The 27537-nt window shown below is 39.1% G+C and overlaps 1 protein-coding gene across 1 annotated transcript in view; it reads left to right on the plus strand.

The window, feature by feature from the left end:
• LOC137257787 (G patch domain-containing protein 1-like) overlaps positions 1-27537 on the plus strand; it is a 57300-nt gene that overhangs the window by 13365 nt on the left and 16398 nt on the right. The window contains exons 2-9 of the mRNA XM_067795218.1: positions 5368-5499; positions 10193-10278; positions 10422-10588; positions 17822-17931; positions 19215-19270; positions 20618-20815; positions 21183-21321; positions 24254-24481. Coding sequence (XP_067651319.1) covers positions 5368-5499; positions 10193-10278; positions 10422-10588; positions 17822-17931; positions 19215-19270; positions 20618-20815; positions 21183-21321; positions 24254-24481 — 1116 coding nt within the window. The remainder of the gene's footprint in view (positions 1-5367; positions 5500-10192; positions 10279-10421; positions 10589-17821; positions 17932-19214; positions 19271-20617; positions 20816-21182; positions 21322-24253; positions 24482-27537) is intronic.

Raw genomic sequence — 27537 nt, forward strand, 5'->3', positions numbered from 1 at the left:
TACTGCTCACGACCCCATACTTTGGGCGGGCCTACTGGTTCAAGCTCCGCAAAGCTACTTCCTGCGCATGCATTATGAGCTGTTGAAACCAATTTTTCTCCCAGTGCTGGTTTGAACATTATAGGTTGAATTGACATTTTTGACGATTTGTTTCGGTAAGTCCATACCGAAAGGTATCAGCATCTGGAAAGTTGTGTTTTACGTTGCATGTGACCTTTAAATGAGATTGGTCTGGAAGCATTATGGATGGAGTTCCGCTACAAAAACCACAAGTATCTATTGCGTGTATTTTAGAAGGCAGTGAGCAGTATTTGAAGCTCTTGGATCAATTGATTGGAGATGCAATGGGTATGGATTTAGATACAAGCATTGTTGGAGATTTTAACACTGATATTTACAACAAAAAATAAACAATCTTATGGTTGCTTCTGTTTTAGAACAGTTTTGTGGCAATCAGTGTCCAGTATCTGTAGCAATAAAAGAATGTATGAAGTCATCAAAAACATACCTGAGAAAGGTTTTTGATAACACCTTCGCAAACAGAGACGAGATCTGCTCCCACATTGATAATACTGACAGCCACAATGTACTATCATCACCTGACATAAAATGTGAGCACAGGTGCATTTGTGAAAACCTTATCTCATATTTGCAATTCCAATACACAAACAAATTTGTTACAAGATGTAGGATGTAAAGATACTCCTTGAATGAACAATAACATTCGCAAACTCATGCGGAAATGAAACTGACAACACAAAATTGCAAACAAAAAAAAAATGGTAAAAATGACTGGGCTACTTTTATATGACTAAGAAATCAAGTGACTTTGGCAGTTATAAAGGCCAAGAAAGATTATAAAAGAAAATTTGACTCTCAAATCAAATAAATGATAATCATGGCACTAAACTATGGTAGCATTTAGTTAAAAACTATGTGAACAAAAAATCTGATGAAAGTACCTCCTTTCCTCCTATTACCCACAATAATGAAGTCTGTCAAGAACCAGAATCAATAGCAAACATTTTGAGTTATTTCTGTTGGCCCATCAACATTTGCTGACCCTAATAAGGATCTTCCAAATATCACCTTATACAACAATGGTAAATATATGAGTGATTTAATCAGAATGTTGAAGACGTTCTATCATCGTCAAACATTACCAAAGTAACTGGACCAGATGGTATTGGAAACCGATTCCTACATTTGGTGTTCTCCTCCTTGTCACTAGTATTACCTAACCTTTTCAACTAATCACTTCAAATATAGATATAGGGAAAGAATCATCAGCCATACCAATCCACAAGAAAGGAAATAATAATGACTGTTGTATCTGTAGACTAATTATCTTAACGTCCTGTTTATCCAAGGTCTTTGAGAAATGTAAATTTAAATATGTCTTCACCTTCATGAGAGAAAACAATTGCCTATCAGATTTACAATTTGGATTCATACCAGGAGATTCAAAAGCTTACCAACTCATGCATTAATATAATTTTAATGCCAAAGCTATAGACAATGGGAAAGAAGTTATTCTTTATTCAGTGATAAAGGCAAGGCATTTGAGAAATTTTGGCACCATTGATTATACATGAACTAAATTTGTGTGGGATTGAGGGGAATCTATTGAAATGGTTTGAAAGTTGTTTGCAAAACAGGATGCAAAGAGTAGTTATTCAAGCTTACAAATCAAAATTAAAACTGATAATAGCTGGAGTGCCCCAAGGATCAGTCCTTGGACCCCTTTTTCTCTCAGTATATACACACGACATATTTAGTGGAATGGAAAGTAAGCTGACACATCACTTTATGTAATAATCAATGATCCCATACAAGTGCATTTACTCTTAACTCAGATTTAGACAGAACATCTAAATGGGTGGGAACATGACAAGTAAAATGTGTTTGGCATTATCACATTATTGACATGAGAAGATTAATTAGCCCTATTATTCATAGTTTTAAATACAGACTATCATGCAAATCTCTCGAAACAATACGTAAATACTTTATTTTACCTTTAATTGACTATTGCTCTCATCTATGGTGTAGATATGTTCTGATGTTCCGAAACCATCATGCTTTTCTGTGAGTAAGCCATTGATCACAAACTGCTCCACAAAAAACCATATTTAGTATTTCCGCATAGATTTTACAGGGGACTGCTAAATAAGAGAAATTCTGCAGTAACCCACAAGGTCACTTGGGTCTGTGTTGGGTTTTCAATTTGAGTATATAAGACTTTCTTACCAAAGACCTGGGCAGGTATTATTATCAAAACAGTGTGTAAGAATGCATAATAAAATATCTATTCTATGACGCCTCACATGGAATATAATCTAAACCTGCTGTTTTCCCACATTTACCATTATTAACTGCTTGTATTACTTCAGTATGTAAGATAGGGACAACCTACATGGATAAGGCTAAGTTATGGCTGTAAGGAACCAAGCTATTAGAAATACTGTCAAGTACTTGCTGTAGGTCAGTATCATTTTGTCACCACAGTATAATTTGGACTGTTCACTCTGCCTTTACTCCAAACCATATTTCTCATCCGAGATAAAGGATATTACACTGGATTGACCTATTCCTGTCATTATCTGTCCCTCTTCTCGTAAAACGACAATACAGCTTCATAAGCCTAGGAGTCTTATTCATAAGCCTTAGTCTATTCCTGATCAACTAGTATCATTCTTAGAGCGACACTGCATTTAGTCTGTTCTTAGTAAGTGTCAGCAAACCTGTACTAGCCAGTGTTCCACAAGGTTGTGTCTTTGGGCCACTATTATTTCTTGTCTATATAGACTATTTAACAAATGGACTAGCAAGTTAAAACTCTTTGCTGATGATACTTCTCTAGACTATTACAGGTGCAGAGAGACGCACCTCCTATGCTGAGACATTATATAGTTCCTTTGTTGAAAGACTCCACTATCATAAATTATGTGAGTTCTACAAAATGGTAAATGGGTTAATCTCACAATGTCTCACCAAATGTTTGTAATCAAAGCTGCTTTAATTTGCGAAACTACAATAATGTCCAATGTAATACAGGGCGTGTGTCTTACTTTCATAATTGTTTTCTCCCATCTACTGTTAACCCCTGGATGCCGAGTTTTTTTTCAGGCGCACATTTTCGTAAGGTTTAAAAAGTGAGCGCTGTGCAAGAATTGAGCTCACATGGTCCTGGATCTGTGTACAGCTATAAAATTACACACAAATGTAGAATATTTATTTTCCTATCTGTTGGTATAAATATAACTGCGACTAACTCAGGGGTTTGAGAAATAGACACTGCTAAATGTTGTCCAAAGCTTTTGTGTGCATTAAAAAACAGTAAATTTCTGCGGTTTTTATCGTGCACCGATAAAAGCACTCTGCTATGATTTTTTTAATTTGTCATCTTTACGTAAAGTGTGAGCGAAGTAAATATAGTTTAATATCTGAACGACATAAGTGTATATGAAATGGATGGATGAGCTAATGCATAACATCATACTCACAAAATCAAAAATGACCTGCAATAAATGTCAAAAATCGATTTTCTTCTATGATGTCAAACGTCGACAGAGAGGTCATGTACGTATATAGATAAGGGGGCACAACTCTAATGCTATGCTTTACATTAGGTCAATGTAACTCAGATCACATGGAGAGAATTTGCTGTGGATACGGACTTTGTATTTTCGTTATGTTTTGTTCACACTGAACCAAACTATTCCAGTACAAAGTTCCCCAGTGTGAGTGGATACCATCTGGGAGTTTTACAATTTATAAGAAAAGATGCCAGTGTACCACATCAAAAAGCAGGTAGTAGCAATTTGGATGGCCCAATCCAATACATAATTTTGTTCTTAGATTCCCATATTCTCCTGTTTGTGTAGATCTAATTTGATTAATTTTGCATCATTATTAACAGAGTAACAGACACATCTTCAAATGTAATGAAATAACTGAAAATAATGCGACATTTTTGTTGACATCTTGGCATGTTTTGTGTATTTTGTGACGTCTGAAAAAGACGAAACTGGTTTGCTGATTAGTATATATCTAACCTAATTTCTACTCATTGTGTAAAAAAGATCACAGCTTCTGTGTCAGAATTCAACACTTTCTAGACAAAACATAAAATGAATGGCTTTACCACTGAAATAGTGTCCTGAATATATCAACATCAACATGCACACCTTTCAGGCATCAATTTGGCATAAATTAAAATTTCATAACACTTGAATATTCATTTAGGATATACACTTTTCTTCTTATGAGTATGTAATTATTTCACTTCATAAGTATGCAATGAAAGGTACAAAGGGACGTAAGGTTTGTCCAAATTAAGACATGACCTGGTTTATATATTTTTAAACAATTTTCGTATAAATATTGTTTGAGTTAGATATTCTGCCATTAAAATATGTTTTAATCGAATTTGAATTGACTTTATTATCTAAAACAATGATAATGAATCATAAAACGATTTTGAGAAACTCGCACCTAGTCAGTCAATTTTCATAACTGTTTTGTCTATAAAAACGACACAAACCAATGCAATGAAGAAGACAATTCTTTTAAATATGTGTGCCTATACATTTCATACAATGTACAGATCATTTTCATTAATATTAACAGTTTTTTCTTGTAAGGTTGAATTAAATCGCTGCAATATTTGTCCCAACATATTGAATATTGTACCTCACAGGAACTAAAGGAACTATGTTGCAGCAATGGCTACGTGTTAGATACAAATGGATAATAAAGAAATTAACACACTCGCTCATGTATAAATCTCACCTTGAAATAAGTGGTTTCCTACTTTAGTTGTTTGGAGTAGTTACAACCGTATGTATGCTAAAAATACCTATACTTTTACCAGTTCTAGTCAACAAAATAAAGGAAGGCTAACCTCACATCATTTCATATTTTTCTTTATCCTGACTGGCCAGTTTTGAAACACGAAATCCTTACTGTTTTGTTTTAAATACATATGCAAAGCGTTGAGATGTTCTGAAGGTGGTATTTTGATAGGTTTTATTGTATCCTTTCATCCTTTCACTATCATCCTTAAATAAATAGTTTTTTGGTGGACATGAAATGCAACAAACAAAGTGGAAATGGCAGCATCATGTCCTTTATCCCAGGAATCACATGTAATTTTCTTCATTGCATTTTGCTCTCTGTTTACTGAGAACTTATTTTAGTGAGAGAAGATGAAGACAAAATTTAACTTTACAAAGTGTTACCAGCATGTGATTTAGTTAACACTAACCATTAAATATAAATTCTGTTGCTTTTATTAGTATTGTAAATGACAGTCAAGTTTCCTTAAAAGTATTATGTAATAAAACTCACTTGTTATTGCAACAGATGAAGCCAGAAAGAAACCAGTGTCTGTCAGTGATCTCCCTGCCAAGGATAGCCGTGGTCGCCCAAGGTTTCATGGAGCTTTCACAGGTGGTTTCTCTGCAGGCTTTTTCAACACAGTGGGCTCAAAGGAAGGTGAGTTAAGGTCAGGCTTTTCTGAAGGCTTCTAATCACAATCGGCTAAGAGGATACTTTGAGATCTGGCTCCTCAGATTGCTCCTCCATCACACGCTTCCAGTTTAGACTGGTTCAGAGACTGAAGTTATTGCTTAGTAGAGTAACTTGTATGGGATGAGTCTTCATATTTTTACTTATCCTCTACTCGTGAAGGTCCCAGGGTAGAATAGGCGTTCAGCAACCCATGCTTGCCATGAAAGGCGACTATGCTTGTTGTAAGAGGCGACTAACATGATCGGGTGGTCAGACTCCCTGACTTGGCTGACACGTCATTGGTTCCCTCATGATCTCGTCACCGACTTAAGACTCCAACCCAGCAGAGATGTATTGCATTACGGATGACTATTTCGATGCCATGAGGTTACTCGAAATTAAGCCGATATCTCAAGTACCTGAGGGTATGAAGGCAGCCACTGTAAAGGCTTCAAAGACCTAGAGTCACCACATGCTGTCATTAAGCACTCGTAGATTCCTCTTCCACAAAATGGACCACTTTATCAAGAATCACCATTTCATCTCCAATTCAAAGTCCTGTAGCTGCAAAGCTGAAGACCAGAAGATGACTCAACTTGATACCACTATGAGGAGGATGTTCTACAGGTCCAGGGTGATCAACAAGGCTGTCAAGGGTGCCTTCAAGAATCCAAAGGCTGAGGAAGAAAGGATGCTACTTTCTATGCTCGTCACTCAGTGCAAGGATCAAGAGTTCATCTCCAATAACCTAGCTTCAGTGTTGCAGAGCATCACTCAACTATTACACCATGGTTGTGTTGGACCATGCAACTGGCCAGACACCAAGGCTCTCCTACTTAAAACTTGGGCACCACCTACATTGTTTGATGAAGGTATCCAGCAGATGTCCCAAGCGGTTACTCAAGACTCAAAGGACCTGGTGCTGATTCAGTTCATCCAGACCATGAACAACATGTTCTAGCAAACATTTCAATTTAGCTAGTTTCTGTTGTGCTTCTCCAGAGGTGTGAGGAGAAGAGGTACTCCTCACTACATGCAGGCAAAGCATTCCTCCAGTAGTGGCTGAAGTTCAAGTCACTGAAGTCCAGGTTTGGAAAGACTGGTCCATTCCACCTTCAGAGGTTCCTGTACAACTGTCAACCATGGATGGAAGTCTAGGGCCCTACTGAACTTGAAGAATACTAAAGTATGATTACATGGTAGACATACTATGAGAGGGGTACTGTTGAAGGCAACGCTTCCACTGGCTGTCAACCCACAGGTACACCTTTATCCCAAGCCATAATGTGTCAAGCTGACTGAGGCCATTGACTCATTGCTGGTGAAGAACGCAGTAGAGATTGTAGATCAATGCAGACTCACACCTGGGTTTTATTCTCCAATCTTCCTGGTGCCTAAAAAGAACTCAAAGGAGAAGTTCCGCCTCATCTACAATATCAAGCACTTCAACCAAGACCACTTGCTGGAACTGGACATGTTCAAGATGTTATACTTGCCCAAACTGCAATATGTCATCAAACCCAACAATTCTTGGCCACTATATAGATCTGCAAGACATCTGCAAGAGATGCACATCTCCATGCATCCCAAGTCAAGGAAATACCTTCAGTTCCTGTACCAGGGGCAACAGTACCAATGGAAGGTCATCACCTTTGGAATTTCATCAGACCTTTGGCTATTTACGCATGTAACAGCTCCTAGAATGTCAGAAATCGACACCCTCCTCATCCGCCGTGCGAGATTCAACACCAGATGGCATGCTGCAGTCTGTCTTGGCCTCAGATGAGACGTTATTGCCAAGAATCCACTACCTGGCCAACCAGATAATCAGTTTTACGTTCTGGCACTGTCAGCAATGCTAGGACCAAATGATATACAACCTGTGTCCTGAAAGTCTATACCTTTATATTTGCAGTAATGAATTGTCAGATCCAAGATTCGTGAAAGCACCTATTTGCAAAAAACAATCTACACGTTTATGTAGACACCTCACTCCAAGGTGGGGAACCCACTTTGATGCAGAAGTAGCTGCAGGATCCTGGTCTAGGGAAGAATGACATCTTCACATCAACCAGCCAGAATTCAAAGAAGTCATCAGAGCCATCCACCACTGGTCCTATCTCCACAGAAACCCATTTCTGATGATATGGAGCGTTCTAGATCAAGCTACAGGTTGTACATGCCAAGTAACTTGCCACATCTGTGCAACAATGGATGCTACACCCAGAGGCCTTTCAACTAATAGTGAAAGAACAGGGATGCCCACTTGTATACCTCTTCTGTGAAAGGTTCAATTGGCAGATAATGACCTTCATCTAACGGTTCCAGAACATAGTGTTTCATCACTGTACCAGCAATGATTATGAACCGGTTACAACAAGCAGAGTATTGAGTTAGCTCAGAAGACACCGTTGCATTTGTTGCAGGTTCCAGAATTTCAGAAATCCATGTGATTTACTACATTCTAACAAGATTCGACATTGGTGACCATTCTGCAGTTCTTCTTGGGCTTAGATGAGACTTCATTTCGAAGAGCCAGTTACAAGGACAACCAGATAGACAGTTCCATGTCCTGGCATTATCATCCATCTTCGGATCAGATTACACACAGGACCTGTCCTCATGGCCGGTAGAGCATTAAGAATCTACCTACAGAGAACTACTGTGAGAAGGTTCAAGAGACCCTTCATCCCGTTATCACCCGCTGCAGCTACAGTTGTCTCCATATTGATAATTTCCTTCTGGCTGGGAACTGTATTAATGAACACCTATATGGCAGCAGGACTGGATCCATCTAGAGCTTCCAACGCTCATGAGGTGAGAGCCATTGCTTCCTTCTTAGCCCTATACGCCAACTGCTCCATCTCGTCCATCAGGGAAGGATACTCCTGGAGATCGGACACCTTCATGATGGACATTGTCACAGAAGATATATCCGGTATCCATGAGTTATGCTTATGAGTTGTGGCACAGCAGTTGACAGTCACAGCTAGATGATTGTTACTCACCCATAATCACATAGGGGGCTGTACTGGAGAGACTGACAGACAGTCTATGTTCATGTGGGACGCTAGCACAAGAAAGGGAAGAGGCTCAGTTGGGTTGAGCTATTTTTAGACTGTGAAATGTTAGTATTGATGACTTTCCCTAAGTTAAAGGTTGCATGCAAGAAAAAAATCAAACATAATTAAAACACATTTATCACATATTCATGACATATAATATACATTGCTCTTTTTAAAATAACAAATAAACAAAATTATATGCGTACAATCGCGATTCAAAAGTGCAATATTTTGTACTTGGGCTAACTTCCCCCGAAACGAAGCCCTCGGGAGACCGAACCCAGTCATAGCAGGTGGATATGAACTCAAGTGTAACGATGGCTTCCGATTGGCTGTTTCATTTGCTGATATGCTGAGGGTTCATTGTGTGTACAGAAAGATAATCTGTTGGATGGGCATTTTATAAGTATTGCGAGTCACAAGAAAGTAAGATTCTTTATGGATAACAACTTCTTTTTGTGTACTTGAAGTGTCGTTTCAGTATGGATTCATATACTGTTGTCAAACAAAATCGTATACACTAAAAGAAGTCGTTATCCATGAAGAATGTATATAGAGATGTTGGGTTTGGAAAATATATGTTCTCTGAATTTGCGCTCGATCCAGTCAAAAATCATGGCAGACAGACATATAGGTGTGAATAAACCAGACACTGAGCTTTCTCTGTGACGGAGACTGCTTACCATAAACAACAAGTTTTTTTACGTAACAAGTAGATTATTTACTTGTTTGTGTACACAACCAAGATTACACTACTGCTCACGACATCAGACGCTGGGCGTGCACACAGTTTCAAGCTCCACGAACCTATTCACTGCGTATGTGTTATGGACGCAGCACAGCACAGCTGTTGAAACCAGTTTTCCTCCCAGCGCTGGGGGGAATTTAGTGAAACGTTTGAACTCCGATTTCGCGGGCTTTTTTTTCATCGCTTTTTTTTTCAACTTTATAGGTTGAATTGGCATTTTTGATGATTTGTTTCGGTAAGTGCATACCGAAAGGTACCAGAATCTGCAAAGTTGTGTTTTACGTTGCATGTGACCTTTAAAATTTTCAAATTTATCCTGCTCTTCTTTCATACAAAAAGTGACTACAAACTCGGCATCAGTTCATGAATTGATTTTTTTTAAAATGTTAATATCAAATGACACTGCAACACACTTTTGGGATTACAATTTCTTTGAAGAGAAAGAGGCTAGAGTACAGGCTCTAGTGCTCACACACCCAGAGTAAGGGTAGCGCAGAATAAGTCATTGATCTGACCCACTCAGCCACCACGAGTTCCACAAAAGTGGAAGTCTGATAAAATACTTTGAGTACCCCTATAACAAGTGTAAATTACACTTTCTCAGGTTGATAGTGTCATGTATGCAGGGGAAATCACGCTATTTAGATCACTTGTGAAAATGGATGCTGTGCTCAGAAATCAGCACTGATTTGGAATATAAGCAAAGCAAAATTCAGAAGATAATTGTAACAAGAACTTGGTTACTTAAACCAAAAAAGATAAATGTATTTAAATACATCCAGCTGGACACATGACTCACACTTTTGTTTTTTATTACAAGGCGATAATATTTTTCTTTAATACAATGTGAACCTTTTCTTACCAGGTTTCCATCCATCCAGCTTTTTGTCTTCAAGGTCCTCAAAGGAGGAGGTGGTTGCTCAGAGGCCAGAAGACTTCATGGATGATGAGGTAAGTAATAGTCACACCATGATAGCATATGTATATGTAAGAGTTATCATTCTTAGTATAGAGTTCTTATGTTTGCTAAGTCGTTTAGAATTTCTGTCCTACCCTTTAATGACCTGCAAATAAAGTAAAAATGTTGATATCAGGACTTTGGTGAACATGGCATTGCCCCTAGAAAATTGGCAACAAGCTCAACATACACATCTGAGGAACGAGGACAGAAGCGGAAGGTGATGACAGCCACTGCTCTGGCTGGTTCCTCCATTATCCCAGGAGTGGCAGATGCACTTACTGATCTCATCATACCAGACAAGTGAGTCTAGTTTCTGTATGTCAGTTATGTTGTTTCACTGTAGGAGACAGGGGACCAGTTTCTATATAATTCCTGTGGAAATGTAACATTATGTAGCATGTACCTAGCTTTACGTAGACAGCATCTGAGGCTCAAATGACAAGATTTGAATGGTACACTGTTTGTGGATGAGGTCAGCTTTCTTCTGGACAGCTCTGATGGTCTGTAGGCATCCAAGAGAACATCATAGCAAAGTTTGCAATGCTTATCATCATCTGTCCGAAGTGTCACGGAATGGAATGTGGTGGCATTTAGTGGTGTTATGATTACTTGAAATAATCAAAGATTGATTGCAGTGACCAAACAAAGAAGCAATTGACCAAACATAGGAGCAATTGATCATGTTATACAACATTATTGTTGATCAACTGTGGAAAGTTAGTCAGTATGATGAATATTCCAAGTCTGAACTTTGAAAGCATTGTTGAGTCCTAGAGAAAATTTACCAGTGAATGTATATTCCTTCACAAGCTAGATAGACATGTTATAAACCTGCTAAAAGGATCTTAAGAAATATAATAAAAATATTAAATATCAAATATGATATTCATAAAAAGTAAAGCATGTTGCATAGTGGTGTTCAGATTTTCAAAACTAATAAAATATCTGTTGCACGAAAGAATAGCCAGAAGATTCCCAGGAGCTGTTTATGAAAGCCCCAAAAGTGGACGAAGACTTTAAGCTCATCAGTGAACCCAGAACAGATCTTATGAAGCAGAGGATAAGAAGATGGCCCAGAAGGACACTACTACTAAATGTAGCTTCTCTGGATTGGCACGGTCAAGGGCTATAAATGAGGTGCTCATTCAAGAACCCCACTACCAAGGAGGATAAGGTTATCCTATCTGCTCTACTTACTCAGAAGGAGGATCAGCACTTCATCTCTGAGCATCTGACTTACTCTCTTAAGGAGACAAAGATTGGAAGCACTGAAGGTCAGGTTTGGAGCAATTGGAATCTTCCTTCTTCAGCCGTTCATGTACAACCGTTGACAGTGGGTGGATGTCTACATGTGGGGAATTCTACAGGATGTATACATCTCACAGATACTGTGGAAAAGCTACAAGATACAACTGAAGGCTACACCACCACTGACATGCGACCTTGTCATCTTCAGCAGATCAAGCATCGAAGCTGGACGACGCCATGAAGTCTCTACTTGAAAAAGGCACAGCCAAGGGAATAAATCAGAACCATCTCACACCCGGCTTCTACACCCCAATCTTCCTAGTACCAAAGAAGAATTCCAAGGAGAAATTCAGGCTCATCTACAACATGAGAAAGGTCAACTAGGATTAACTCCTCAAACCCGAAAGATTCAAAATGATACACCTTCCACAACTCCAACATCTCGTCTGTCTTGCAGATTATCTTGCCAGCAAAGATTTTCAGAATGCTTACCTACACATCCCGATACATCAAGAGTCAAGGAAATATCTATGCTTCCTATTCCAGGATCGTCACTTCCAACAGAACATCTCACCATTTTTTAATATTGTCGGCCCCCTTGCTTGTGAACAAGCACATCGTTCCTTAATTACATTGTTCAGGGCTACGAGGGGATGTCTAGAAGTAGTGAGCCTAACCATGTTCTCGATGTCCAAAGTTAGTAAAGTTTCCATTTTATCGTGAAGGGATCATTAGCAAAACCATATCCAAAGTTTCATGTATGTGGGTAATATGGTTCACAAGATATGAGTTATCTTAACACATTGGGGTATTAAATTTGTATAATAATTGCAGAAAATGAAAGCGATATGATATTTAGCACCTCTTCGATAATGGTATGTCCTCAGATGATATCATATAAAATATATTCAGAATGTTATTGAATGTATTCCTGTCATAATCAACAGCCAAAGATATGGCATGCTTGATTTAGATTTAGGTGGACTGTTTTTAAGGACACCCCCACTTTTATCTTTCACAAACATTGTGTCTAGATATTTAAGCTGGCACTGTTTACAATATTTTGGGAGCTGACACTCTGTGTGACCATTTAGTTTTTAGCTTAAGCCCTTGGCAGCACATATGAATAGAGAAGACATGAGAATCAGTTACGTCCTTATGTTGAAGTCACCTGGAAGTTGGTGGGTCATGTCTCCAAACATGCTCTTTCAGTAAATATGAAGGGGGGAGTCACTTTCACAAGCGATTGTAATTTCAAATTGCTTTCTTTATGCACTTTAATAAGTATTTTTTTATTTCAGCAACTTCTACCTACCTCAAACACACAAAATGTTTCTTGCATTGTGAGGCTGGAACATAGCAAACCAGTTAGCTTGAGGTTGACAGGTATCGCATTGTCATCCCAAAGGATCTATGGGTCAGGGTTCAAGCCACATCTCAAGCAATACTGTCTGCATTATCGCTATAACTTGGCAAAGTCTTCATTGTCTACTTACCTCAGCTCAGCAGAGGAAGACTACAGTTGCACCCATTACAGGGGTTTCTGATTGCTTACCTGGACATTCCTTTCTCCAGTGCCAGATCCACTAACATGGGCAACAGATATTCTCAGCATATGATGGGAAGGACTAGATGCTTATGGATTTCCACCTCCAGTTCTACTGCCACAAGTAATCAGGAAAATCAAGGAGACAACAATACTGCAACTGATTTTAATTGCACCCTATTAGTCAGCAAGAGAATGATTTCCCATCCTCATAAGAACTAGGAAGTCCAACCCTGAAACTACCAAAGTAATCAATCATACTTGTCAATCTGCACAACAAGCAAGCTCACAGGATCCATTGTCATTTCATCTTCATGTATGGACCATATCAAAACTTTCCTAAAGAAAAGAAAATACTCCAACAGAAAAGCAAAGGCAGTAACCTTGATTTACACAGCTTAACTTGCAACTTTATGTGACAACAAGTGGAAGAGATTTTAGATACATGCACAGCAGAAGGGCTTCACAGCATCAAAGGCCTCACATGCTCAGGTAGTGGATGTCATCTACGACAGACTAGACGACTGAAAGGTTCAACACTATCAACTTACTTGGCCCCTCTCAGCTCAATTATCACCATGAAAACAGGCATAAACCTGACAAAGTGCCAGATCTACTAGTTCTTCTATACTCGATCAAGTGAACAACAAAGGAAATTTAAGGCACTGGCTTTGGATCTTAACATCCTTTCGCAACATCTTACCAATAATGCCTACAAGCCTTTACAGCAGATGTGCTTCAAATTATTCACAAAGAAAATACTGTTTCTGCTTGCCCTAGCAACAGCACCATAATAAGCATGAGTCAGGATAAGTATAAAATATCAATTATATTCAGAAAATTACATTTTCGTCCAATCAAACCTATAAAGTTGAAAAAAACGCGATGAAAAAAAAGCCCGCGAAATCGGAGTTCAGACGTTTCACTAATTTCCCCCCAGCGCTGGGAGGAAAACTGGTTTCAACAGCTGTGCTGCGCTGCGTCCATAACGCATACGCAGTGAATAGGTTCGTGGAGCTTGAAACTGTGTGCATGCCCAGCGTCTAAGGTCGTGAGCAGTAGTGTAATCTTGGTTGTGTACACAAACAAGTAAGTAATCTACTTGTTACGTAAAAAAACTTGTTGATTGTGGTAAGCAGTCTCTGTCACAGAGAAAGCTCAGTGTCTGGTTTATTCACACCTATATGTCTGCCTGCCTGTCTGCTAAAGACAGCATACAGTACACAGCTTCAATCATTGGCCACTTGCAATTTGAACTTAACACCTATCAGACTATACGACATAAAGAAAATAAATTGATTTATGACTCGTGTACCCAACATCTCTATACACATTCTTCATGGACTTCTTTCAGTGTGTATGATTTTGTTTGACAACAGTATATGAATCCATACTGAAACGACGCATCAAGTACACAAAAAGAAGTTGTTATCCATAAAGAATCTTACTTTCTTGTGACTCGCTATACTTCTAAAATGCCCATCCAACAGATCATCTTTCTGTACACACAATGAACCCTCAAATGAATCAGCAAATGAAACAGCCAATCCGAAACCGTCGTTACACTTGAGTGTACATCCACCTGCTATGACTGTTTGGTCTCCCGAGGGTTTTGTTTCGGTACAAGTACAAAATATTGCACTTTTGAATCGCGACTGTACACTTATAATTTTGTTTGTTTTTTTTAAAAGCAGCAATGTATATTATGTCATGAATAAGTGATAAATGTGTTTTAATTATGTTTGATATCTTTGTTGCATGTGACCTTTAAATTTGATGAATATTCATGAACAAACATGCGCTAGAGATGGTAGAGCACAATGTAAAATTTCAAACAATTGAAAGTGGTCAAATGCAACATATGTCATATTTGGGATTTCACTTTCTTAGTAAAGTACAGATGCTAGTACTTTTTTTGGTTGAGTCCCATGAGGGATTCAAACCCTCACCCTCAGAGTCAGGCACCTAATCGCCAGCACGCAAACTCAGCTGCCCAGCCCGCTCATCCACCGAGACTTCCACAAAACATTGTGTTCCAGTAAGTAGCTCAACACCCTTGACATGTGAGGTGTTGTTGTGACTTGAAATAATGACAGCTCTTATAGACAACTTCCTTATTATCGAGTGATAAATTATGACAATGAAAATCCTCAATGGTAGAAGAATTATAAAGCCTCCTACCAAACTGGAAACAGATAGCATTTACAGTTTTAAAGTAAACTTACCAAACACCATCCTGAAACATTTTCTGCCAGACTATATGTCAGTTTTTGTTAGTCATGAGTTTGAAGTGGTTGTAAGTTGGATTTCATTGTCAGGAATCAAGTACCACATCTACTGGATAGGTTCATCAACATCATGCAGTTCACACATCTTCAAAAAGGTGAACTATTTCAGTGATCCTTAAAGTTTGTTCTTAGTTAGCTTTTTACCACTGCTGGCTTTAAATCTGTCATCAAACTTGGAGATCTGAAACAGTCTTATGCTATCCTCCCACTTACACGATCTGACCGCTGAGTTTAGCACGAACTGTAAACTGTCGTAGTATGTAGACCTTTCTGCATTCAGCAGAATTGCACACGACTACTTTGAGATATTTTATGGTCATGCCCCAAACTTCATAAGAATATTCCATGACATCACATTCCTACAATTTCAATACGAATTGGCATGTTTAAGACTAGTTCTGCGCGTATTGCATACAAGCTGTTTACGATTTTTCTACAACATTAAAACAATATCTATGAGCTGACTGACAAATTTATCACAATGTAAATTTGACTGTACTGTATCCAAATCAAGAACCAGCGAATTTGGGGCACAGTTTTAAGTTACGCTTTATAGCAACTTGGCGCTTGGACTGGAACATGATTTTGGGTACAGAAGTGTTGTGGTTGGGGTAGTAGCAATCACTACATTGGATGTCCATAGACGCCGCAAATTGCCACAAAGTTTTTGAACAAAAACCTAGCTTCTTCGTTGACTGAAGTTCGGTTTTCATTCATACCCTGCAGCAGGAACTGGCATTAGGAGACCATGATGGCTATCAGAACTTCTTACGAGTGGATTCCGCATTGTTCCAAGCAATTCTGGTTCGTGTTGGCCCTAAGATAGGAAGACAAATGACCTTCATGAGAGAACCACTGGACCCAGCTTTTCGCTTGGCGGTCACTCTTTGTTACCTGGCCACAGCAAACTCATGCAAAACCCTTGAGTACGATTTCAGGGCGGCCAGCAACACAATTTTCTGCTTAATGCCAGAGTCATGTAACATCATCATCCAGGAGTTTGCAAAGGACTTCCTCATGATTTGAATAAGAGTCAGGATTCACAAATATTTCAATCTGTAATTTGATTGGCGGTAATCCATGATTTCCAGTATTTATCTTATCGAAATGAGTCAAAAGTATAAATTTAACTTTTGCAGTGTCCATCAACAGAAAATGAGTGGAAAGTAGAAGCTGAAGGTTTCTCAAACAGATGGAACTTTCACAATTGATTGGGTGCTCTTGATGGCGAGCATGTAGCGATGAGAGCACCCAGTGGTTCCAAATCCGAGTTTTGCTATTACAAGGGTTTCCACAGTCTTGTACTCTTGGCCTGTGTGGACAGCCAATACCGCTTCCTGTATGTGGATGTAGCTCCAAATGGCGGGCAACTTGAGTGTGTACTATGCAACGAGGTGGCGTGATAATACTGATTCCATCATCGTTATTTTGCTTATTTGTATTCTCCATCTCTTTCCCGTCGTTTCCACATTGTTCACCCTGGATGTTTAAGGATGATTTCTCAGGATTGACCATCTGAGATTCGTCTATGTCCTGTGTGGAAGAGGTGGGGTAGCCCTTTCTCCTTTCCCTTGGGCGGCATCTCCTCATCTCCTTCAACTTTCTTCCCATCCTGTCTCTGTTTAGTCCCCTTCAGCTTTTGGAAGTCATTATTCGTGATATTCCCATAAAATACTGTACTACCTTTCTACCCACCAACAATAATATGGAGAGAAATAGATGAAATAAATTTGGCGATATTTTCCACCACTTGCATGTATCTACATGACAATCATCATTAGCTCGTTTCAGTGAGTACCTATCGTATAAAGCTGGTGATACTGCCGCAACTAACTGCTTCACTGTAAGCTCCTGTCATACATGGGACAAGGACGTAGTCTGCTCCTGACAGTTGTAGTTCAATCATATGTCGTGTCTGTTGTGCTCGCAAATTCTTGTGAGCAGACTACGATCAGAATCATGTACACTACAATCAATGCTGAGTACAACACGAGTATAACACATGCATCATATGATATTCTACCATAAGTGCAAAAATTTTCAGCATGTTCAAAGCCTCTTTCCTATCATAGGATAGCTATGATCTTTCACGAAGTATCACGATTGCATGGGGACAAGCTTACACACGGTATGTATAACGTGATATATTATAACTCACATCGTGTACGTGGGAGGGTAGTATTATCCACCACTTATGACTTCTTCCTAGAGTTTATTGGTTTTAGCTTTTGTATGCAATCACTATGGGATGTTTTCATCCAAAGAAATGTTCATCCCTACAAATGCATATTCTAAATTTGTGTTCCACTCAAGGCTGAGAACAGTCAGTAGAAATGTGATATGTGTGATAGAATAAGACTTTAAGATATCATCACACTTGTTAGACAGTAGTAAGTTTTCTAAACATGAGTATTAATCCACTTGTGAAGCAATGCCATTCCTGCTGTATAGTATACCCATTGGAGTGAGCCTGCTGAGGAAAATGGGCTGGAAGGAAGGGCAAGGGGTTGGACCTAGAGCCAGGAAGAAGACGAGGAAGAGGATCAGTGAATTGAAGAAAGGTTGGACATTTTGCTTTTTTGGATTCTGAGAATCATGAGGGGCCATTTAGGTTGTATATGGTTAATTTGTCAAGTTTGTTTTCCATCAGACCTGAAACATTAACAGTAAATTAATCCAGTACATGTAATTCTACAATGGGGCCAAGGCCATTAAAAGTTTGAGGTCACCTTTGTTGAAGGTCATGGTGAAGTTGTTTATTTCTGTAGACATATACAAGTTACAAGCACAAACTGACTCTAAGTTTTGAAGTGTGTATGATATAATGAACCATTTTAGAAATACATCAGCCTATTATCATTGTTCATGAAATATGTAAAACGAATGGTACAACATAAACTATGCTTGAAGTCCCCTGCATAACCTTCACCTTCAAATCGCATGAAACTGTGTACCAAAGTCACACTGAAAGTTTGAACAGCATAATCCAGGTGATGTGTTTCTATGGTAGTTCTGTATATTCAATAAATGGAATTTTGAAATCTTTAAGAATATTGCTTGATAGCACTTGAATGATAATGTACAGTCAGCAGTTGTAGGACATTATACATGTTGATTTAGTAAGTGTTTGGGCTATTATGCATTGAAGTCAGTTCCATGAGATCAATAGTGGCAAGACAAAAGAAAGCATAGTCTGAAATTATCTTTTGATTTATTGCGTATAAATTTGTTATGTATACAATAATAATCATGTTTGGAGTACTTTGTTTGTTTTATTAAGCATGGGATAATGTTCATGTTTCCCAGTATTTATGGTAACACAGTGATTATAAGTACTGCATCATAAGCAGATATTGTTACATGAAATAGACCGATGTAGATACAATTCTAATTATAATATTTGTCATCACAATTTTTTTTATGTAACATTATTTTCACTAATTTAGATTATGCAACACAGCACAATACAATACTTATTCCTAGAAACCCTTATCCCATCAATATATTTTGCAGGGGGTATTAAAGTTTGACATGAACTGAAAATGGAGGTAGTGCTAATTTCCAGAACTGAGCTGTAAAACCTTTCAATACACCCCTTTGTGGGTATCAAAGAAGATAATGACATAATCAACAGTACCACTCTATTTCTAGTATCAATATTACTGAGGTAACACTTTACATATTCATAACTAGGTCACATATTCCTGAAGAGTGTTTTACCTTTGCAGGGGATATATTTCATATCATTTTGACATTAATAGCTTTCAGTATTATTAGATTGTGATATGTTCTGAAGTCAGATACCTATGTTTGGTGTATGCATTGGGTTATTTTCTTTCTTTAGCTCCAGGTGTTAAAGTGTATGGCTGTGCTCTGCCACAGTCTAGTAGCAGTTTGGAGGTGAGTTGGACAGGCAGGACAGACATGGTAGGTGTCACTGTAATGTGGTGGCGAGAGAGGTGGAATCGTGTGAGTCCGTGCAGATGGATGTTAGACAGGCAGGACAGACATGGTAGGTATCGCTGTGATGTAGAGGTGGTGAGAGGGGTGGACTCTTGTGTATCAGTGTGGAGTGGAGTTAGACAGGCAGGACAGACATGGTAGGTATCACTGTTTTCCAGAGGTGGTGAGAGGGTGGACTTTGTTTGGTGTCAGGAAGTGACCGATTGCAGCAGTTATGTCATCTGAAGTTATGCTTTTCTGATATCATAGGACACTCCACCAGTGTAAATATTCATATCATTGTGTTCATCTCAATGCAGACCTAGGACTCCATGCTTACTCATATCATTATATATAAGAAATACAGTTCGTTCTACCACCATGTATAGTGTAATAAAGCACACTTTCACCCTAAACTATTATAGTTAAAGCACAAGGACGCTTGCTGTATTTCTTTTCTAAGATGCCGTATTTAATTTTTCTAATTTAATAATTTCTAAGCCTAATTTCGATTAATCTATGGCAGAAAACAAACAACGGTGTCTGTGACCTAAATTAAGAATCCTCGCACAGGGCTAACTGACACACTGTTCTTTTGATGTGTCAGCCCCCTACGTTAAGACAAACGTTACCAGAAAAACAAATGATGAACAGTTTGGTGAAGGTTTATGTTCAGGTTAAATATCTTCTCTAGATCATTTTAGTTACATCAGTGATTCTCTTAAACCATACAAGGCAAAATGACCGTCTCATTTCTACTACCAAAGAAAGTTTACATCAGTACATTCGGCTGAAGCTGACTAGTCATGCAACATTCCACGATTGCATTGTGGGTATGTAAACGTTGCAAACATGACCGTCTCTCTGTAAAGTTTTGAGACGAACTATGAGGCATTTTATCCTTCAGAATACATAACATAATGTGTTGTTAGCTGTTAACTGCAAACCAAGAAACGGGATGCGAGGAAGCAGTTTAGTGTGGTAGGCTGTACGAGGCGATGGCAACTGACATCCGTCGTGACGTCAGTTACATTGTGACATATTGCAAAAAAGTTCAATTACGAGGGGGCAGACTGGAATGGCGCAGTGATGTCAACACATTGTGACGTAATGCAAAAAGTGCACATTATCGTCTGATAAAGTATTGTCGGCGCCTTGATCTTTCACCGAAGCATCTTAGAACAGAGCCTAATGACTGGATGGCTGATTAGAAATTTCATATAACGTGGGATACAATGGTGACACTTTTAAGGCTGAGTATTTTATTGAAGGGACATGAACTTAATTGTTTCATCTTTTTATCAGGAATCAGATGATGAGGCTTTACAGAATGTCACATTTGCCCCAAGGGACAGGAACCCTGTGTCCTTAAAGGCAAAAGACAATGTTCATGGCTTGGGCTATAGCGGCCTTAACCCACAGAATGCCCTACCTTCAGGCCACATAAACCTGTTTAACCCTCCTCCTGTGAAAGGCAAAGGATGCAGAGGCATCCAAGGCCACGTAAGTGCAAACCTATCTGTACTTATGCTACGTATTTATTTTCATTTGCCTTATAAAGTTGTGCCTATATACATGTATCATTATTTCATGTCAACCAGTTGTTAGTTTACATGCAATGAAGCAGCATAGTGACAATATTTTTGGCTGAAGGAATGTTAGACCCACACCCAAACATTGCAGTTTACATAGTTGTACATTTGAGTACAAAAACCTCTAACACTGATAGGAGACACTGACTTTTTACTTACTTTGAACACTCTGTGTGGCACATTTATGACAACAGTTATTTCGTATGACAGTATGATTGTGTACCGATACGAGAAGATTTGGCGCTTGTTTCTGATTAAGTATGTTTTTTCAACTGCAGGCATTTGGAGTTGGTGCTCTAGAAGATGATGATGAAGATATCTATGCAACTGACCACATGTCTAACTATGACATGACTATGGGTTATGAGGAAAAAGATGACAAGTTTGGTTGGACTGCCCCAGGACATCATGAGAAAGGTAACCAATATTTACAGCTACTTTACTTTCAAACTGATTATACCATTGATTTCCAAGATCAGGAACATAGTGAATGATATGACTTCTCATTCAATGGGTTGATTGCTGTGCCTCATAAAGCCAACATGTGACCATGGTATTTGTTTCGGTTTGTTTCCAATCATAGAAGGTCCGGCAGGGACTACACAGAACGTTTGCGAACAAATAATGGTGTCATGTTAGAATTCATTATTGGGGACCTGGGCAAATTACCAGGATAACTGTTGTCATTATTAAAATTAATCTTTGAAAATCTGTGTCAAAGAGAGAGGTTGCTGAGCCCTATCACAAATGCAAAGAACTTTAAAGAGGCATTGAGAGTTTAAGTATATACCAATGGCAAAGTCGTTGTTTTTAGTTGATTTCAAATAAATCAACTCCATATTTTTATTATCATAGATAATAAACCAGGGTAGCTACCATAGCTACCAAAATTTACGTATGATTTTTGCTATGACAGCTGGGCCAACCTTCAAAACTGTATAAATATAAAGCTTTGCAATCCTTCGGACTTATATGAAACAAATGCCTTGCTACATGTCTGTAGACATCATATTTTCACATGACATGAATAAATATTGCGGTAAAACCACAGAAATAGGATCGTCACTATACCATCCAGGCATCAGAAAAAGACTGGACTGCTGGGATATTTTGTTACAATCAGACAAGGAAGAATATGGATATTTTTAAATAATGGCCTATGATGGGCATCTGGCCTCCTGACTGTCTAGGGTGAAGAAATTCTGCTAATGTGGACAGGAGCCCAGTCCCTTTGTCCGTCACGGTTGAGGGAGTGGGTGCTGACCAATTTGCAGTTTGGTTTCGTAATTAGACCGTAGGCGAGAAACATTATTCCCTCCGCATCAGGGCCCCTTTAAATTACACAGAAATTTAATTGATGTGTCAGAATACCAGTTCCTATCCCAGTGCTTGTAGTCATAATTCCTGAATTATGAACCCTTTCATTGTACATGCCGGGGGGATATAGTCGACGCCTCGTTCGTCCGTCCGTAATCATTTTGTTTCCGGAGCATAACTCAGAAACCGTTCAATATTTCTATACCAAACTTGATAGATGTAATGATCTCAACCTATAGTTGTGCCTTTTGCTGTTTACAGAGTTTCGGCATTTTTATTTTTTTTGTTTTTCCATGGAACATTTTGGTGTTCGTCGAATGGTGGGACAGGCTTCGTTTCCGGAGCATAACTCAAAAAACGTGAAATATTTTTCTGCAAAACTTGGTACATATGTGTGACAGACCCCAAAGTGGTGCCTTTTGCTATGTACAGGCTTTTGTGATTTATTATTTTCTCGGTTTCCTTGGAAATGTTTCGGACGTAGTCTCAAAATGAAGGGATGTGCTTCATTTCCAGATGAAAACTCAAAAACCATTCAATATTTTTCTGCAAAAGTTGGTAGATATACCAATCAGAAGCTGCAATGGTGCCTTTTGCTAGTTACAGGCTTTTGTGATTTCTTAGCTTCTCGGTTTCCATGGAAACGAATCAGACTTTGTCTACAAAATGAGAGGTGTGTTTCATTTCCGGAGCAGAACTAAAAAATTTCGTAATTTCTGTCAGTAAAACTTAGTAGATATGTGTGGCAGACCCCAGAGTGGTGCCTTTTGCTATGTACAGGTTTTTGTGATTCATCATTTTCTTGGTTTCCATGGAAACATATCGGACTTAGTCTCAAAATGGAAGTATGGGCTTTGTTTCCAGAGCAGAACTCAAAAACCGTTTAATATTTTTCTGCAAAACTTGGTAGATATATGAGTCTGAACCTGTAGTGGTGCCTTTTGCTATTGCCAGGTTTTAGTGATTTACCATTTTCTCAGTTTCCATGGAAACATTTTGGACTTTGTCTCAAAAGTGAGAGGTGTGTTTCGTTTCTGGAGCAGAACTCAAAAACTTGTTAATATCTGTCAGTGCTACTTGGTAGATATGTGTGTCAGACCCCAAAGTGGTGCCTTTTGCTATTTACAGGTTTTTATGATGTATTATTATTATTCCATGAACATGATGCTGACTTCATTTCTGGAGCACTACTCTCGAAAACTATTTTATATGTTTCAAAAGACTTTGGCAGATATACAAGACAGATCTTGAAATGGTGATTTTTTCTGATTACAGATATATGGTATTTATATTTTTCATAAATTCCATGGAAACCATTCAGACTTGGTCTAAAAACACAATAAGTAATTGTCGGATGATTTGTCCTTTCAAATATGTAGGGGCCAGGGGGATATGTCATCTTCTGATGACTCTTGTTTAATTTTTTTGTTGTGTGCGTTATCTGACTGCAGTCTTGCACGATACCATTTAGAAAGTGGTCAAATGCAACATGTGTCATATTTGGGATTTCACTTTCTTAGTAAAGTACAAATTCTAGTACTTATTTGGTTGAGTCCCATCCGAGATTCAAACCCGCACCCTCAGAGTCAGGCACCTAATCGCCAGTACACAAAGTCAGCTGCCTAGCCCGCTCAGCCACCGAGACTTCCACATAGAAGTCAACCAAAAAAGTACTAAAATTTGTACTTTACTAATAAAGTGAAATCCCAGATATGACATATGTTGACTGCAGTCTTGTGTGACAATCTGTGGGGAGTATTTGCATCGGGAATAACTACTATACATCAGGTGGACATGACCAGCTGAATACAATGCTTATTTACAATAGTACCCCAAGTGGTTAAAACATTTTCTTGTCATGCTTAAGACCTGGGTTCGATTCCCCACTCGGGCACAATGTGTGAACCCCACTTCTGATGTTCCCCACCGTGATTATTGCTGTAAGTATTGCTGAAAGTTGTGTTAAACTAAACACACTCACTACTCACAATAGATGATATTTTCCCTTATTTCATGTTCTTTCTTTACTCAGGAAAACATCAAGTCCCAATTGGATATGTTGGGAAGCTCCTTGAAGGGTTTAAGATATCCTCCAAATCTCTGAAGCCAAAGAAGGTTTTTAAACACCCACCTTTGCCTCCTGGATTCCGCCTTGTACACAAGTTCCTTAAGCCTTGTGCCTCAGTGTCTGCTCCAACCAGCACAGACAAACACAATGCTATCAGTCGTGGGCTTGTATTAGGAGAAACACCCATATTTAGTAAGTACTTTCCTTTGGTTTGTTGACAGTAACATAACTCTCTCTAATCACTCTCTTCCTTGAAAAGTAGACATAGAGTCTGCTTGGAAGACACATAAATTGTATGTGCCCATTATTCTTTTCATTTATTTGCTGATAATATGTTTCTTTATCCTGACTTATGCAAATTATGCTCCTTCTGTGCGAATGATAGTGGAACACTTAATCCTTTTTGCCCGTGAAGGTCCTGGGTTTAGAATAGGCCTTCAGCAACCCATGTGTGCCATAAAAGGCGACTGTGCTTGTCGTAAGAGGCAACTAATGGGATCGTTGGTCAGGCTTGCTGACTTGGTTGACACGTGTCATCGGTTCCCATTTGTGCAGATTGATGCTCATGTTGTTGATTACTGGATTGTCTGGTCCAGACTTGATTATTTACAGACCGCCGCCATATAGCTCACTTACTCACTCACTCACTTATATCATTTGTAGTTTCAGTAAAGCAGATGTAAAAGGTTACTCCCCCATGAGTTGCCTCCCTTCTCCTTCCAAACAGTCATGTGACTTGCCACACTTGTCACTCTCTCCTCCATCGCCCAAGCAGATGTTTGGGCAATCACTGGAGTTCCAGATATAGCACTATGTCGTTTGATATTTAGATCTTTTTATCCAAATTACACTGTGTTTGGTATTGTAGCTATAGTTAGCTTACATCATATGTCAGAATTTGAGAAAAAAATTTCATATTTTGTGATATGAATTCTTCATAATGTAGTATGTTTACATTAAATGAAATCGTACAGTGACTGCAGGTACCATCTATCAGCGTCTAATTCTTACTTCCAATGCCTGTATAAATGCATTAATCTATGTTCTTCTGGCTTCCTTTACAGATGCTGTATTAAATCATCAGATTTGCAATTTAAATGTTATTTGTGTTACATATATGGACGTGAGGGTGAGGAAATAATCTCAGTTCACTAAGGGTAATCATATACATATGTATGTTGTGAGCTACTGTTGAAACACGTAACTCAGGTGATTTGCCAAGTTCATTACAAGGACAGTCATCATCTACTGTTGAGGATGTAGCTGCTTTGAAGAAGAGGTCTTCTACTTCAATGTCATCGGAGACAAAAAGGAAGAAGTCATCATTGTCCATGGCAGAGGAGGATTCATCATCATCAGGGGTCGTTTATCAAAGACATTGTGCCTCCTGACGAAGCAGACGTATATGCAGACCCTCCAATACTACTGCTCAAAGTACCAGTAAGACCTATGTCAATGCAGACTATTTCAGCGACGAGATGATCGATCCCTGCAACTGGAAGACAAGCCTCCAGGAACTCGGATAAGGTTGAGGTAATGCAGACCAGTTTCCAGCAACACAGTCTGTAGCAATGCAGACTAGTAGCAGAGACAGTGTCATTGCAGCCTCATTGTAGCTTCAGGAAGAAGGTTCCACAAACATCCCTGAGACTACAATGGAGTGCAAAGTCACGTCTGTGAACTGTCAACATCCCAAGAACTCAGGCAAAGTTAACCTGCATGACAAATATGATATCAACCTTGCACAAATGCAACCAAAATTTGGGCCCTTGGGAGGTCCTTCATTGAAGCCTCAAAATCTGTTCAGCACCATGAGTTACGGCAACTCCCAATGCCATGGAACCAAAACAGCCCAACATTTCGAGATTTTCCAATTTGGCATGTTTACAGTAACCTGTTTACAATTTCCGAGAAAATGGCAGTCGAAGCAACATAAAAAAATGTGGGCTTGCAAGCTGAAAAATCAGTGGGATACCACCTCCAACTGGAAAATACTGCTATAAGCAATGTTCTACCAGACATTGCCCATGTACCAGACATTGCCTCAACATCAGTCTCAGCAAACTGATTGTGTCTGTAGAAAAGGAGCCATGTATTGCACCATTGGAGAGAAAGATATGGCATCCGTTGTGGTTTCTAACAGTACGCGAGTGCATACACTATAATATGCCGTAGATGCCCCATCTGCATTATGGAGCTCTGTACAAAGAATTGAGAAAGATGGCAAAGACTAAATGGAAATCTCTACACATGGACAGCCAGATATTCGAAATATCCATAGCAAAAGTGGATGTCTTGGAAATACCCATGGAGCAAATACAAGCCAGTATTTCCAAATTCAAGCAATTTCTATTGGCACATGGCAATGGGCTGTATTCCATCGACTATGAGAGGGATTTCTCCGGCACCCAAGATGAAAAGCGTCTTGTGGAATACCTTCAAAACAACTATGACTTTTGAAACCCAAGAGATTTTGCAAGCACCAGGGACTGTGACGGACCCACCATCCTGAGCAATACAAAGAGTGCAGGCAACCACGTCTGAACTTGGGTTGGAACCTGGAATGGTCATACCATGCAAACTTAAATCTACAACAAGGTAGTTTCCAATTTCGAAGCCAGAAAAGTACGAGAACACATTTGGCTGACTATACAGCATCATATAGGTTGCTACATACATGCTTGGGCACAAAATGTCTAATTGGAAAATGATTACACGATGCCATTTAGAAAGTGGTCAAATGCAACATATGTCATATTTGGGATTTCACTTTCTTAGTAAAGTACAAATTCTAGTACTTTTTTCGGTTGAGTCCCATCCGGGATTCGAACCCGCACCCTCAGAGTCAGGCACCTAATCGCCAGCACACACTACCAGTTGTCCGACTTTCATTTTTGTGGAAGTCGCGGTGGCTGAGCGGGCTAGGCGACTGACTTTGTGTGCTGGCGATTAGGTGCTTGACTCTGAGGGTGCGGGTTCGAATCCCGGATGGGACTCAACCGAAAAAAGTACTAGAATTTGTACTTTACTAAGAAAGTGAAATCCCAAGTATGACATATGTTGCATTTGACCACTTTCTAAATGGCATCGTGTAATCATAGCTTTCGGCCGTGGGAGCCGTGCCAATTTACACTCATCAGAGGGGTACACAAAGTACGCAGTCTAGACTACCAGTTGTCCGACTTTCATTTTTGTGGAAGTCGCGGTGGCTGAGCGGGCTAGGCAGCTGACTTTGTGTGCTGGCGATT

The sequence above is a fragment of the Haliotis asinina genome, chromosome 12, assembly GCF_037392515.1.
Source record: "Haliotis asinina isolate JCU_RB_2024 chromosome 12, JCU_Hal_asi_v2, whole genome shotgun sequence".
In the NCBI taxonomy this organism is placed as follows: Eukaryota; Metazoa; Mollusca; class Gastropoda; order Lepetellida; family Haliotidae; genus Haliotis; species Haliotis asinina.